At 37.4% G+C, this 13,065-nt stretch overlaps 1 protein-coding gene across 5 annotated transcripts in view; it reads left to right on the forward strand.

The window, feature by feature from the left end:
• The window catches only part of LRRK2 (leucine rich repeat kinase 2), a 129,531-nt gene that overhangs the window by 114,262 nt on the left and 2,204 nt on the right, over positions 1 to 13,065 (forward strand). For 3 of the 5 annotated variants that reach the window (XM_072147127.1, XM_072147126.1, XM_072147128.1), the window contains exons 45-52: positions 2,634 to 2,828; positions 4,597 to 4,790; positions 5,344 to 5,416; positions 6,552 to 6,736; positions 7,355 to 7,507; positions 9,257 to 9,462; positions 9,671 to 9,730; positions 11,705 to 11,835. In XM_072147127.1, the coding sequence (XP_072003228.1) occupies positions 2,634 to 2,828; positions 4,597 to 4,790; positions 5,344 to 5,416; positions 6,552 to 6,736; positions 7,355 to 7,507; positions 9,257 to 9,462; positions 9,671 to 9,730; positions 11,705 to 11,826 (1,188 nt within the window). In that variant the 3' untranslated portion in view covers positions 11,827 to 11,835. Of the gene's footprint in view, positions 1 to 2,633; positions 2,829 to 4,596; positions 4,801 to 5,343; positions 5,417 to 6,551; positions 6,737 to 7,354; positions 7,508 to 9,256; positions 9,463 to 9,670; positions 9,731 to 11,704; positions 11,836 to 13,065 lie in introns of those variants that run through there. The other 2 variants (XM_072147129.1, XM_072147130.1) reach the window with 2 other exon arrangements.

The raw sequence follows: 13,065 nt of genomic DNA on the forward strand, positions 1-13,065 counted from the left end.
AGGTGCCTATGTGCCTGCTCTCTGTTGATGCCGGTAAAGAAAGGTTTCCTGAGACATTGCATTTCCGCTACTCGCCAGATCATCCCCGGACTTTGGAAGTCAAGTGTTTGCCCTTCAAGGGCTGAATGGGCGGAAGCAATGAATCATATCATGAGAATGGAGGAGATGAGAGCTATAGAGGGGATCGCAGATTCACAAATGCATAGGTACAACAAGATTTGGTCCCTGTGGATTGATTTCCATAGTTCAACGGAATTTGCTTCCTGGATAGCGGGTGGGGGCAGCCCATAGATCCCCACCTTATCAATTGCTGCTCAGGCAAAGATCGAGCGGTAGATACATAGTTGGTTGGCTGTATATATATTTATCCCCTTTTTTCCCCTCTTTTTCTTCCTTATGTGTCTCCCTCTAATGCCCTCCCACCTCTTCCCATCCCTCCTCGTCCCCTGTGTACTTCCCTCTGTACTTTTGTGTCGAATGTGCTTTGTTATTGATGTTTGATTTGCTGCCAGTATTGGTACTAATACTTGTAAATTGGGACGCGGTCATCTTTAACATTTACCTATATGCTTCAAATAAACAGAAATATTCTTTATATTGTCCTAAATATTGTGTACCTTAGACAAGAGCACTCTTGAATGTTATTACCGAATTGATAGTTATTTGGCGCCCGTTTCTGACATTGTAAGTAATGTATAGAAACAGTTTTGTCATATGCTATCTTTCAATAAAGTTTATTGAACAGAAAATCTCATCAAAAAGCTAATGACCCACTAAAATGAAGTATTTGTAAACTGCATCTCATGTCGCAAAAAAAAAAAAGCCCTTATATGTCCAAATTGCCAAAAAAATAAAGATTGTATAGCCAATAAAAAGTGACAATGCATGATCTGCTCTGAATGGCGCAGCTTCCCTTCGATGCCCTGGCGTGTGCCCATACAGCAGGTTACCACCACATATGGGGTATTTGTTATACTCGGGAGAGATTGGGTATCAAACCTTGTGGAGCGTTTTGGTATTTTATCCACTGAGAATTTGTACATTTTATGAAAAAAGCATTAATTTAGCCAAAAAAAATGCATTTTTAAATTGCGTCCGATTTTGTTTTAACCCCTGTAAAACAATTAAAGGGTTAACAAACTTCATGAAAGTTGTTTTACGTACTTTGAGGGGTGTAGTTGTTTCTATAATGGGGTAATTTATGGGGTTTTACTTTTATTTAGGCCTCTCAAAGTGGCTTCAAACCTGAGCAGGTCCCTCAATAGCAGGATTTTGTGTTTTTTATGAAAATGTGAGAAATTGCACCTGACGTTCAAAGCCCCATAACATCCTACAAAAATGAGAGTATGTATAAAAAACCACGCAGGCATAAAGTAGACATACATTGAATATTAGTTATTACGTTTTTTGCTGTTATGACTATGTGTGGAAAAAGTAGAATATTTTGAATTTCGAAAATTGAGAATTTTTCCAAATTTTCACCAAATATCTGATTTTCTCAAAAAATTTTGGTGGTATGTTTTGCATTTATTTATAACTAACATGAAGTAAAATGTGTCACAAGAAAAAAAAAATCAAAATTACTTGCATATGTTAAAGCGTTCCAAAGTTATAACCACTTAAAGTGACACAGGGCAGATTTGAAAAAATGGGCCGTGTCAGGAAGGTGAAAAGTGGCTTCGGCTTTAAGGAGTTGAAGGGGTTTTCCCACAAGGACAAGATTCTCTAATTCAATGTCATTAACAAAAATACAACATTTCACAGATATAAATCCAACCTTTCTCTATCAGCCCTGGTGTACACCAGGTTGCCCCTGGACCCAACCCTGGCATTTGGGGTCAGCAGACATAGTGTTATTTTGTCGCTGCACTGAGCTTCTCTCTGCTCTCTCCCTCTAGCCGCTTACCTTAAATTCCAGGACAAGCTCACACACTGACTTCCTGCCGGTGCATGACAAGAGTGAATCTACAAGCTACAGGCAGATAAAATCTTTATCCAGGGGGAGGGGAGACACAGCAGATCTGACAGTATGTAATGGCTGTGATTGTAGAGGGGGGGATGTCATGGTGTTATATGCATCTCCTGGGTCTCATAATCTCTGATCTGTCTCATCTCTCTTTCCAATGTTCAGATACTAGTATATGTTCAGAAGCTAAATAAAAGTGTATGGTATCCTTAATTAAATTTTTAGTTATGCTTATCAGTGAAATTTTTAATGCAGAGAGACAATTTCCATAACTAATCTAGTCATTTTCAATACAATATGTATGTGATTATTACTTTGTTTGTATGTTATTTGTAACTATTCCTTTTATAATCAGTCCTCTTACTTTGTTGTTTGTGTGATGCTGGCTGGGCAGGAAGGTTTTAGGTTGTGTAGTTTGTCAATCAGTAGTCAGTGGACAAGCCCCTGCGATTCCGGTGCTGTCTGCAAACACACAACAAATCAGGAGAGTCAACAAACTGACAGCTAGCCAATGCAGGATAAGTAAAAGTTTTTTTTAACTGCGCCTCAGTAATAGAAAACAGGAAAATCTTTTCAATACATCTTATTTTCTGTATGTAAAGCAAAGGAATTATATGTTATATGTTATTGTTACAGTACCCTGTAGATTTTGTCTGATTCCCTACAGGTTTATGAGATTCTGAACTCTGCAGAACTCCTATGTTTAATGAGGAATCTTGTAATACCAAGCACTTTAACAGCTGAATGCATGGTGGCGAGCAATCCACGTTTCAAGGTGCCCATTGTTTTAATTGGAAGTGGAAGTACTGACCAGGGGCAGATCTCTTGTTTGAACTTAATGAAAGGTGGACATACTTTTGAGGTAATGTATTCACTTTTAACATGTTGATTTTAAATTTACCTTGTTTCTCAGTATAAATATATAAAATACCTCACTGCCCAGCATTTATAGCAATTCTTAGAATTTATAGAAAACAAGGAAGCTTCTGAAGTTGGGGTTGTTACTGCCTTCTGTGAAGGAAAATATAGAAATGTCATTCCTTTACTTTTTTTAAACTATTTTTATTGAATGTTTAATTGTAAAACAGAACCTTCTATAGGGGTCAACAAAACAAATAATAGGGAAGAGAACTTTATTGGGTATGGGAAAAGGGGAGGATATCATGGTAGCTAGTAAGGTTCTCTTTTTTACCTTGTTCTGTAGAAATAGGTCAGGTCAACAAAGTCCAAATGTATCCTTATATCCAGTCAGAGTCCAGGATACTGAGACTTCATTAATATCTCCTAGTTCGACTTTAAAGTCTTTCGGGAGGTCGGGGGGGGGGGGGGTTAGGTGTAATAAGGAAAAGGAAACAAGAAAGGTGTTTCAGTCAAATAAAACACAAACAAGTAAAACATTAAATTATGTGACACCGCTCATCCCCAAAGACCAAGCCCCACCAACGCATCAAAGGCAAATTAGTTAGCACTTTGTTGTGAAAATCTGTGATCCTTCTCATTCCAGTTTTACTGGAGGTCCCTTGTCATTCTTAAACAAGCTTAATTGAGGAGGTCTCCTGTGATTTGTCGCTACTGTTACTTCAAAGCACTCTCTAATGTCCCTCCTTATCTCAGGAGTTATCAGGACGATAAAGGAAAAACTAAGGCAATCCATCGGCATCAGGCAAAAGTTAGTTAAAATCCCAGTGTATTAAAAAATTATTAAAAACTGTAATTCCGTGGAAAAAAGGCAATGCGTTTCGGACCTAGATTGATGGGTCCTTTATTAATACCTAAAGCAACAAGTTAGTGAGCCGACATAAGTAGGGAAGAAAGCACATCAGAGGCCACACACACCCTCATCCGGATGAGTAGTAATTAGAATACAAGTGAAAAACAGCAGAGAACAATGGAGTAATATACTCGTTACACAAATAATATATAAAGGAATCAGAAACATTTGCAAGCAGGTAAATAAACATCAATAAATGTATAGATCGTTTTTCTGATTCAAGCCTGAAGGATGTCTTGTATCCAGGAATAACATCCATTTGGCCTATTTCATATGTAGGGTTTTAACCCTATCCCCGCCACCTTTGTTGGTGGTAACATGGTAAATGTAAGTCACCATATTGGTGGTCATATTGCCAGTGTCGGTTTCCCAAAAATATTTTGATAGACCTGTGAGGTTGCCAGTGCTGGAGATTCTTTGGGTGAAATGTTTTGATAGACCTGCGAGGTTGTGAGTGCTGGAGATTGTCTTTGGATTATACTGACACTATAACCTTTTATTTTACTTTTTTACTCTTAATTTTTTTTTCATCGGGGAAATAAAGTTCTCCCATGCGTTAAATAATAATCGTTACAACAAGTGACATAAATTGCACATTCACTTACTGTAATAGTACAGTACAATACAATAAAATACAAACCTGACTGCTTACACATGTTGACACACACTCTGACGTGTGTTTCGGGGAACTGCCTTTTCTACACAATGCTATATTTACTTGTGGGTGAGTTTGGAGGTGGTAGACTGCCTTTAAGTCTCAAGCACAACCTAAAAGAAATTCATAAGTATGATACAGTGATTTTCAAACTAACATGATTGAGGCTTAGTTAATTTATAATTCTTCCTTCTTGATTTTCAGGATTTTTGTGAGAGTAGAATCCTTTGTCTTGCATTTGTGACTGTACCTGATGAAAGAGAAAATTGGATCTTGGCTGGGACACAATCTGGTGATATTCTGGCTGCACGTGCAGAAGATCTAAAATCAAAACACTGTGTTCAAAAAATGAGTGACTCTGTTACTTGCTTCTTGTTTTCTTGTCAGATACTACAGAGGTATAAATATGTATGTAGTATATATTTTTATTAATATTTTAATTGGTTTGCATTTTATAACATATACACATATCAGTTTGGTATAAGCCCTAAAGAGCGGTGCAGTCATATCTTGTGTGTGTAGTAAGTAGTAGAAGGACTGTGAAATGTTATTTTTTAATTCAGATCTGCAGCTTCTGCAAGTACTCTGTATGCTGGTCAATCAAGCTGAAGGGCTTTCTGCTCTCTGAACTGTTCTACAACCAATCCCCTCTGCTCTTAGTGACTATTTGAGTATCCAACCCAAATACTGTCATACAGCCCCAACTCATAGCCGAAGGTTTGTGGAGTAGCCTGTGGTGCAGAAGTAATTTCTTCAGGCTGAAATACCTGCCCATAGCCCTTGATTGGCTGCAGAACTGTCCTCTGCAGTCCTGTCACTACTAGCAACATGCACAAATGTATCTTCAGTGATACTTACTAACATGTCAGAAGCTAAACTGCTGACAGATTCTCTTTAAAATATTTAGCATTCTTTAATTGCCTGTCTAAATATATATGTTATTCATTTTAGTCAAAAGAAATATTTTCTCTTGGCTGGCACAGCAAATGGTCACATTGCAATTTTTGAAGCAGCTTCAATAAAAGTAAGTAATTTTGTTATAAAATCAGCAATTTTATTAGATATTCTGCTACTTCATTCGAAAATAGATTATTTTTCCACTTTGAAGTTAAACATATCAGCTCACCAATGCATAAATTTGATGTGTGTTTATTTACCTGGTACACAGATTGCTTCTGCAAAACCAAGAATTTTCTAGAACAAATTAACCCCCTGGTTAATTAATCTTGCCACTAATGCCCTTTTCTGTCTTGCCACCAATGCGTCTTATTCGTACTTCCTAGTGTTTCTATTTAGTATTGCATGTACTGGGAACCCAAACAAAAATTCCAGATGCAGTGAAATTGCAGAAAAAACACATTTTGAATTATTTTCTTCCAGGTTCTGGCCGTGAACCCCATAACCAAAAATAGGGCCCAAATGTCCAAATCACCACTTTTATGCCGTTTTACATCCCACAAAAAATATAATAACAAGTGATCAAAAGACTGCACAGTCCTCAAAGTGGTAGCAATAAAAACGTCAGCTTATCTTGCAAAAAAGTGACATCTTACACAGCTCTATGCACCGAAGTATGAAAAAAGTTGTTAGCGTCAGAAGATGGCAAAACTATTTTTGTATTCGTACACATTGTTTTTAATTTTTTTTTAAATGTATTGAAACTTAATAAAATCTATGTAAAAGTAGTATCACCATGATCTTACTGAACCAAAGAATGAAGTAGATTTATCATTTGGAGCGCAGAGTGAAAACTGAGCACACAAGAAAGTGACAAAAATGTGTTTTTCCGACAATTTCAGGCCCTAACACAGCTCTGTACACAGAAAAATGAAAGAGTTATAGATTTTTGAAGAAGGGGAGCAAAAAAATTAATATAATATGTAATATTCTATTATAGGTATTTGCAATTCTTCTAGTGGATCAGCCATCTCAATATGGTGCTATTAGATGTATACTCCAAGTAGCAAAAACTAAGAAATCTAAAAAATAGTGTCATAATTCTTCATTCCAATGTATTACTGAGGCCTTTCCTAATGGGACAGCATATTTAATGAGCTAACAGATTCCTTTTTTGTACATTGTTTGACTATAACATGGCATATGTGTAATCATTGATGAATGGTATTTGTTAGGCTCATTTTTAAATAATTTTATTTTAGTGCAATAACGTGACTCCTATGAAGATTCTAAGTGTAGGGGATATCAGCACACCAGTAATGTGCATGTGTGGATCAACATATACCACTGAAAAGACTGCTGTCTGGGCTGTGTGTGGAACAAAAATCTTATTTCTTTCAAATGATTTTTCAGTTCAGAAGACTCTTGAAACAAAAAGCTCCATGCCGTGAGTTTAAAATCTATGTCCACTTTTGTTAAAATCAATTAATAAACTTATATGCTTTCACAAGGTAATATGCTTTTTTCTGTTTCCAATGCTGTAATTCTTATCGTCTGTCTTATGCCAGTTCTATACACAATATAAATTGTGTAATTAATGTCTTTTCCTCGTCTCCTTGTCATAGCTAGAATACACATTTACCTAGTACACCAGGTACTTTGTAAACAAACACACACCCTGTTTATGGAGAATCAAATAAGAAATTAAAAATATAAAACTTGCTTTCAGTCAATATGGTTAGCCAATTAACCTTTAAAACAATATTCAATGCCTATGTTGCTACAACTCAACAAAAGCCAGTCAAATGTTTTTAACAGAAGATTTTATCCATCCAGAACGCTTTATAGATCCCAAAAGAATCCGTCCTAACCCTGAGACTTACAACCATTAGAAATATAAAAGCCTGAAAATATAGGGGCAACTAAAATTTTACTATATTAAAGTATTGATTTTCAAAGAAGCATTCTAGTATTTTCTTCTTCTATAATAAGTTAACTATTAATTTTCCAAATTTAGTTATTGCTTTCAGATTCTTGGCTAATTGTGTTTTGATTTTATTTGTAGATTTTCACATGGATCAATGAGTGATTCAAATATCACTGCTATGGCGGTTGAAAAATACATCTATGTCGCAAAAAAATACAGCCCATTTGTTGAAATTTGGGATAAGAAGACAGAAAAATTATGTGAAATGCTTGACTGTGCCCAATTTTTAAAGTAAAAAACTGTTTTTTTTTTCTTTCTGTGTGTTTACTGATATTTGAGATGGCATCAGGTCACTGCATGGGTTTTTTTTTTTGCCATTTTTACTTTAAATTCTATGGGGGTAGGTGTGTGCAGATCTGGAACCAGTGCTGGAGTTGTGAAGGTGACACGGGTACGATGCTACATATCTGGTGCCTCTCCTTAGCAAGATGTCAATCAGTTGTACAACACCCTTAGTAACTCTCAGATAGTTTTCACCCTGGAGCAGGCTTTGCTTTCTGCTCTTCAAGGCCCCATCTCAAGAATCAAGTAAAGCTTGCTGAGACACTTTCACATAGCAGTCCGGCAGTTTATTCCCAGTCGGCGGCGGTCTGCAGATTCTCCCTCTAGAGCTGATTGGTTTTCTCCTCTCAACCATATCTCAACCTGGCTGACCTTTAGAGATTCACACTGCTTTACTGCCTGGGTTTCTTCAGGTACTTTGCCCTAGAAAATTATCACAGTTATATCACATATAGATATAATTTATTCTGTTCCCTTTCCCCCATTTCTAGTCTTTAGACACCTGCATTTTTGCTTATGCCAACTTCCTTTTCACACGGTTTCACAACGCTTCCTATGTGGCATTGCTTTTGGCATAACCTTTGCTGCAGAGGATTATGAGAATTAGATTCACTCTTGAATTATTATTATTGTTGTAATTTATAAAATATACTTTGCACTTTTTACTAAATGTTTCTTGGCCCATAAATACTATGGGAGGTATCTATTAAGTATGGTTTTTTTGAACATCAATCTTATTTCCATTCCTCCCTGTGTTTCTGCAGCCCGGATCTGATGCCCCTGCTCCCCACCACATCATGCTGAAGGAGATGGGGCTTGTCATATGCCTTGTCCAGTAAACTGAAAGATGATGCATATTAAATCTCCCCCTACATGTAAAACCACTTTCATGGTGAAATAACTACAGTTTATAGTGAGGCATTTTTACTCATATATATACTTGGGTATAAGCTGACCCAAGTAAAAGCCGAGACCCCTAATGTTAACACAAAAACTGGGAAGACCTATTGACTTGAGTAAAAGCTGAGGGTGGGAAATGCATTGGCCACAGCTCCCCCAGTATATAGCCAGCAAGCCTCCTGTAGTATATTGCCATCTCCCATTAGTATATAGCCTACCAGCCCCTGTAGTATATAGCCAGCCAGCCTCTGTAGTATATGGCCTGTCATCCCCTCTAGTATATGGCCAGTCAGCCCCTGTAATATATAGCCTGCCAGTCCCTGCCCCCCAGTTTACAACATGCAGACACTGCCCCCAATATAAAGCCTGTAGGGAAAAAGAACAAAAGTGTACTCGCCTTCTGACGCCCCCCCCCCCTTCCTCTTCTTTACATTGATGCTCTGGCTTCAGCACCTTGTCCCCGCGAGGTCCGTCTTGGGTATGGTGATGGCAGCCGCATGCTGACATTCTAGTGCGTGCATCGATGTATAGAAAAGGACTTGCACTTTTTGTTTTTTTGTTTTTTTACTCAAGTATAAGCCGAGTTTGCACAGTTATCACATTTTTGTGCTGAAAAACTTGGCTTATACTCGAGTATATATGTTAAATTGTATTTTAGAAGTAAATCAGTGATAAAGGATGTTTGCAGGCCCACTAATTTGCAATGCGAATGAGATTTGTTACCATAAATGACGTATATTTATGTTGTATTAAGTTCAGTGATTCACTGATTTGCGATATATGTTGTATTTTCTATAGAGAAGAAATTGTAAAGCAGAGAAAAATTAAGAAAGAAGATGCTTACACTGCTCGGGTGAAAGCCTTGTTTTTACAGAAAAATACTGCACTATGGGTGGGAACAGGTGGAGGACATATCCTGCTCATTGACTTATCAACTCGGCGACCGATAAGAATCATCTCAAGTTTCTGTGACTCTATTCGCTGCATGATTCCCTCTCAACTAGGTAGTTGTATAATCAAGCAAAAGGCTGCATTTTATTCACCTTATTTCAGAGTGTATGAAATGTGGTATTTTCCCAAAGTAAAATAAAACAATAATGAACTGCAAATATAATTTTATAAAGTTCGAGCCATTGATGTAGTTTTTATACAGTGCAATCCGCTGTTGTGACTCTGCCTTGTAATATTTTGTACGTATTTGTTTTCTTCTAGAGAAAGGAAGTGTAAAGAATGTTGTGCTCATTTTAGGATGTCGTTGCACGCCACAGAAAGGTACATTTTGAGATTTGTTTGAATTAAATAAGAATTTGGCATGCTTTTTGTTATGTTATAAATTTAAATTATTTTGTTACCTTTTGTTGCCTTAATGTAACTCATTTCATAATGTTTTTTTACCAAATTGTCATATGTGATACAAAAACAGAACAATGCTCGTGTTGCGTTTCTTTTCAAAGCTATGGCAATTTCTGTTCTTAAGCTACTTTTCAAAATCTTTTTCAGCAGCAGTGAAGTGGGTGGAGATTATCCCCTTCATGTCTTGCCCTGAGTCAGCTTTAGGCAGGTCACAATTCCTACAATGCTTTTGGTTCTCTCATTCAGTAATTTAGAAGTAAATCCAGTGAGATGCTTACAAGAAAATCCAACTTCACGTAATGTGTATATACAGAACTTTTGTAACTAGCCTGTCAGCTTTCACCACATAGAGGGGGATACAGTTTGAAATAATTAGGATAAATCAGCAGTGAAACAGTTTTATAGAGTGCAGCCTGTGCTGTGTGAGCTGTAAAGGTTAACTGCTTCCCTGCTGTGTAGAAACCTGTGTAGAAATCTGTAACCTTTGCCTAAACAAGCGAGAGGTCTCACATGGATTAGCAGTAAACCCAGGGTAGACAACTACTGCAGAAATGGAGGAGGATATCAGAGAAACGGCTGGACATAGGTAATCAAGATGATAGACAATGGGGTATATTTATCGGCTAGCACTTGTGATTATTTTCCCCAACCTGCCACCTTCACACCAAGGGGGCATTGAGGGTTTAGAATTAGGCATGAGAGATCCTAGTCTTACTGTCCTCTCCCCCCACATTTCTTATCTGAGCTGCCGATGCATGCTGTGTACTGTGGAAAATGTGCATTGTTATACACATTTTGTGCTGTACAATGTACAACATAATGGGGCACATTTACTTACCCGGTCCAGTCGCGATCCAGCGGCGCGTTCTCTGCTCTGGATTCGGGTCCGGCCGGGATTTATGAATGTAGTTCTTCCGCCGTCCACCAGGTGGCGCTGCTGCGCTGAAAGTCATCTCATCGCGCCGGAATGCACCACCTCGGACCAGGTGAAGGTAAGCGGTCCCCAAGCGACACTTTTTCGGTTTTTAAATGCGGCGGTTTTTCCGAATACGTCGGGTTTTCGTTCGGCCACGCCCCCGATTTCCGTCGCGCGCATGCCGGCGCCGATGCGCCACAATCCGATCGCGTGCGCCACAATCCCGGGGCAATTCAGGTACAATCGGCGCAAATCGGAAATATTCGGGTAACACGTCGGGAAAACGCGAATCGGGCCCTTAGTAAATGACCCCCAATATGTTTTTAATGGTGCACATCCTTCATTTTTAGTGTGTCAGGTTGGAGTCCAGGATCCCCTGACACTATAGCTGCTATGGCTGCTACCACTGTACTGTAGTCACGCCAGTGATGCAGATCCTGCTCTTACAACGACCACATGCAGGACCTGCATCACCTGGTGTGCCTGTAAGTGCTACACTTCTACCATCAGTCAAACTGATGGTATATGTCCTTTAAATTAAAACAAATCAGCATCAATAGGGAAAAAGGTACAAAAGACTTCAACTACTAAGTTCGAACAGTAGTATTCTGTACAGTATTTTCTTTTTTTTATTTATTTTTTTGCTTAAATCATGAATTAAATCTGACAAGAGGCCAACATACATTGCAAAAAAATATATACTGACTAGAACATGTTCTTACACATTTGCAATTGTATATGTACTTTTGTAAAAAAAATTTAACATTTCAAAAGCATTTTCCAGAATAACATGTCATGGACATTTAATAAATTCTTGCACAAATATGTACTGAATTTACAATACAAAGTTGTACATTGAACATTGCAACTGCATTTCATGCATTGCATCATATTTATTTATTATTTTGCATAAAATATGTCTTGTATCATAATTTTAATACATTTTTGACTTAAATTTGTTTTTCTCTTTATTACAGAAATACAGTCATTTCTTTCTGTATGGGATATGAACTTTCCGCATGAGGTCCAAAATCTGAAAAAGCATAATGAAATAAGACTGGAGCTGGCAGTAAAAGCAAGAGGATTATCACTAGACTAAAAAACACTGGTACGTCATTCTAGAGAAATACAGCCATGAGATAAAGGAAATACATCTTTTTGATTTCTATAGCTTTACATATTAGGATATAATAGTAAAACATCTGGTCCTTTAAATGTTTTAAGATTACAACCTAAGATTAACAGCAACACATCAGATTCCCTTGAATCATTAGTCGTGTAATCTTTAACTATGCAGCCCGATGTGACAATAAAAGGCAAGTTAACTTTTATTTACAAGTGACACTATACAACATGCAACAACAACAACATTCCATGCATTTATAACATTTTTGTGCACTCCATATGACTCATGGGTCCATATGATCACAGATACCATAACATATTTGTTATGCTATCAAATTGTAATGTTGTTATTTTAAAAACCCTTTTTGATACTTTGTATTATAGGGCTGTAAAAGGTGCAATTTTTGGGGGGGAGGGAGATAATTTTGAGAACTGTATGAGCTTTTTCACCAATGTGTATCAAATTTGAATAGATTGGACATTTTGGGACTTTGGGATACCTAATGTGTATATAATCTTGATTGTGACTCTCCTCCGCTCATTGTCATTTGACTTGGAAGGTAAATGGGTGAAACGTAACATAAAAGAAGAAATACTAGAAAGGATATTGCTTTACAAACCTGATAGTGTTGTTACTAATGTGATTTAAAATCTGGGGACAGGTTCACTTTAAAGTCTCACCACATCGTATCAGTTGGGTTGAGGTCAAGCTTTTTTTTTTTTTTACTTTTTGTAACTTTTACCTTAAAACTAAAAAAAAGAAAGCTTCTATGTTCACTCCCAGTGAATAGAAATCTGTCTATCGTCATGTGATGGACACGCAGGTGCACATCACATGACCATGGACAGATTTCTATCCACTGGAAGTAAACAATGAAGCTTTCTATATAATTACAACAAGCAGAGATCTGAAAATCTTTCAGGAATTGATACAGAAAGTATATTGGAAAATTGTATAACTTTTCCATATGAATTATTTGATATAAATGGACAAACCCTTTAACATCTGTTAATTTTTAACTAGCCCTTTGTGTCACGAACAAAACACTGCATAGATTGTTATGTGAGCTCAAAATAAAATACTACGTCCACAAATTTGCAGAGCCCTCTACATAAGAAGTGGCTGTTTGCTGCATATTGCAGCCAACACCCACCAGCAACAAGCTGGTAGCGCATGGGCTCCGCCATATTGGCTAACATCGTCGCTCCCCGT

This window comes from Engystomops pustulosus, chromosome 4, assembly GCF_040894005.1.
Source record: "Engystomops pustulosus chromosome 4, aEngPut4.maternal, whole genome shotgun sequence".
Classification (NCBI taxonomy): Eukaryota; Metazoa; Chordata; class Amphibia; order Anura; family Leptodactylidae; genus Engystomops; species Engystomops pustulosus.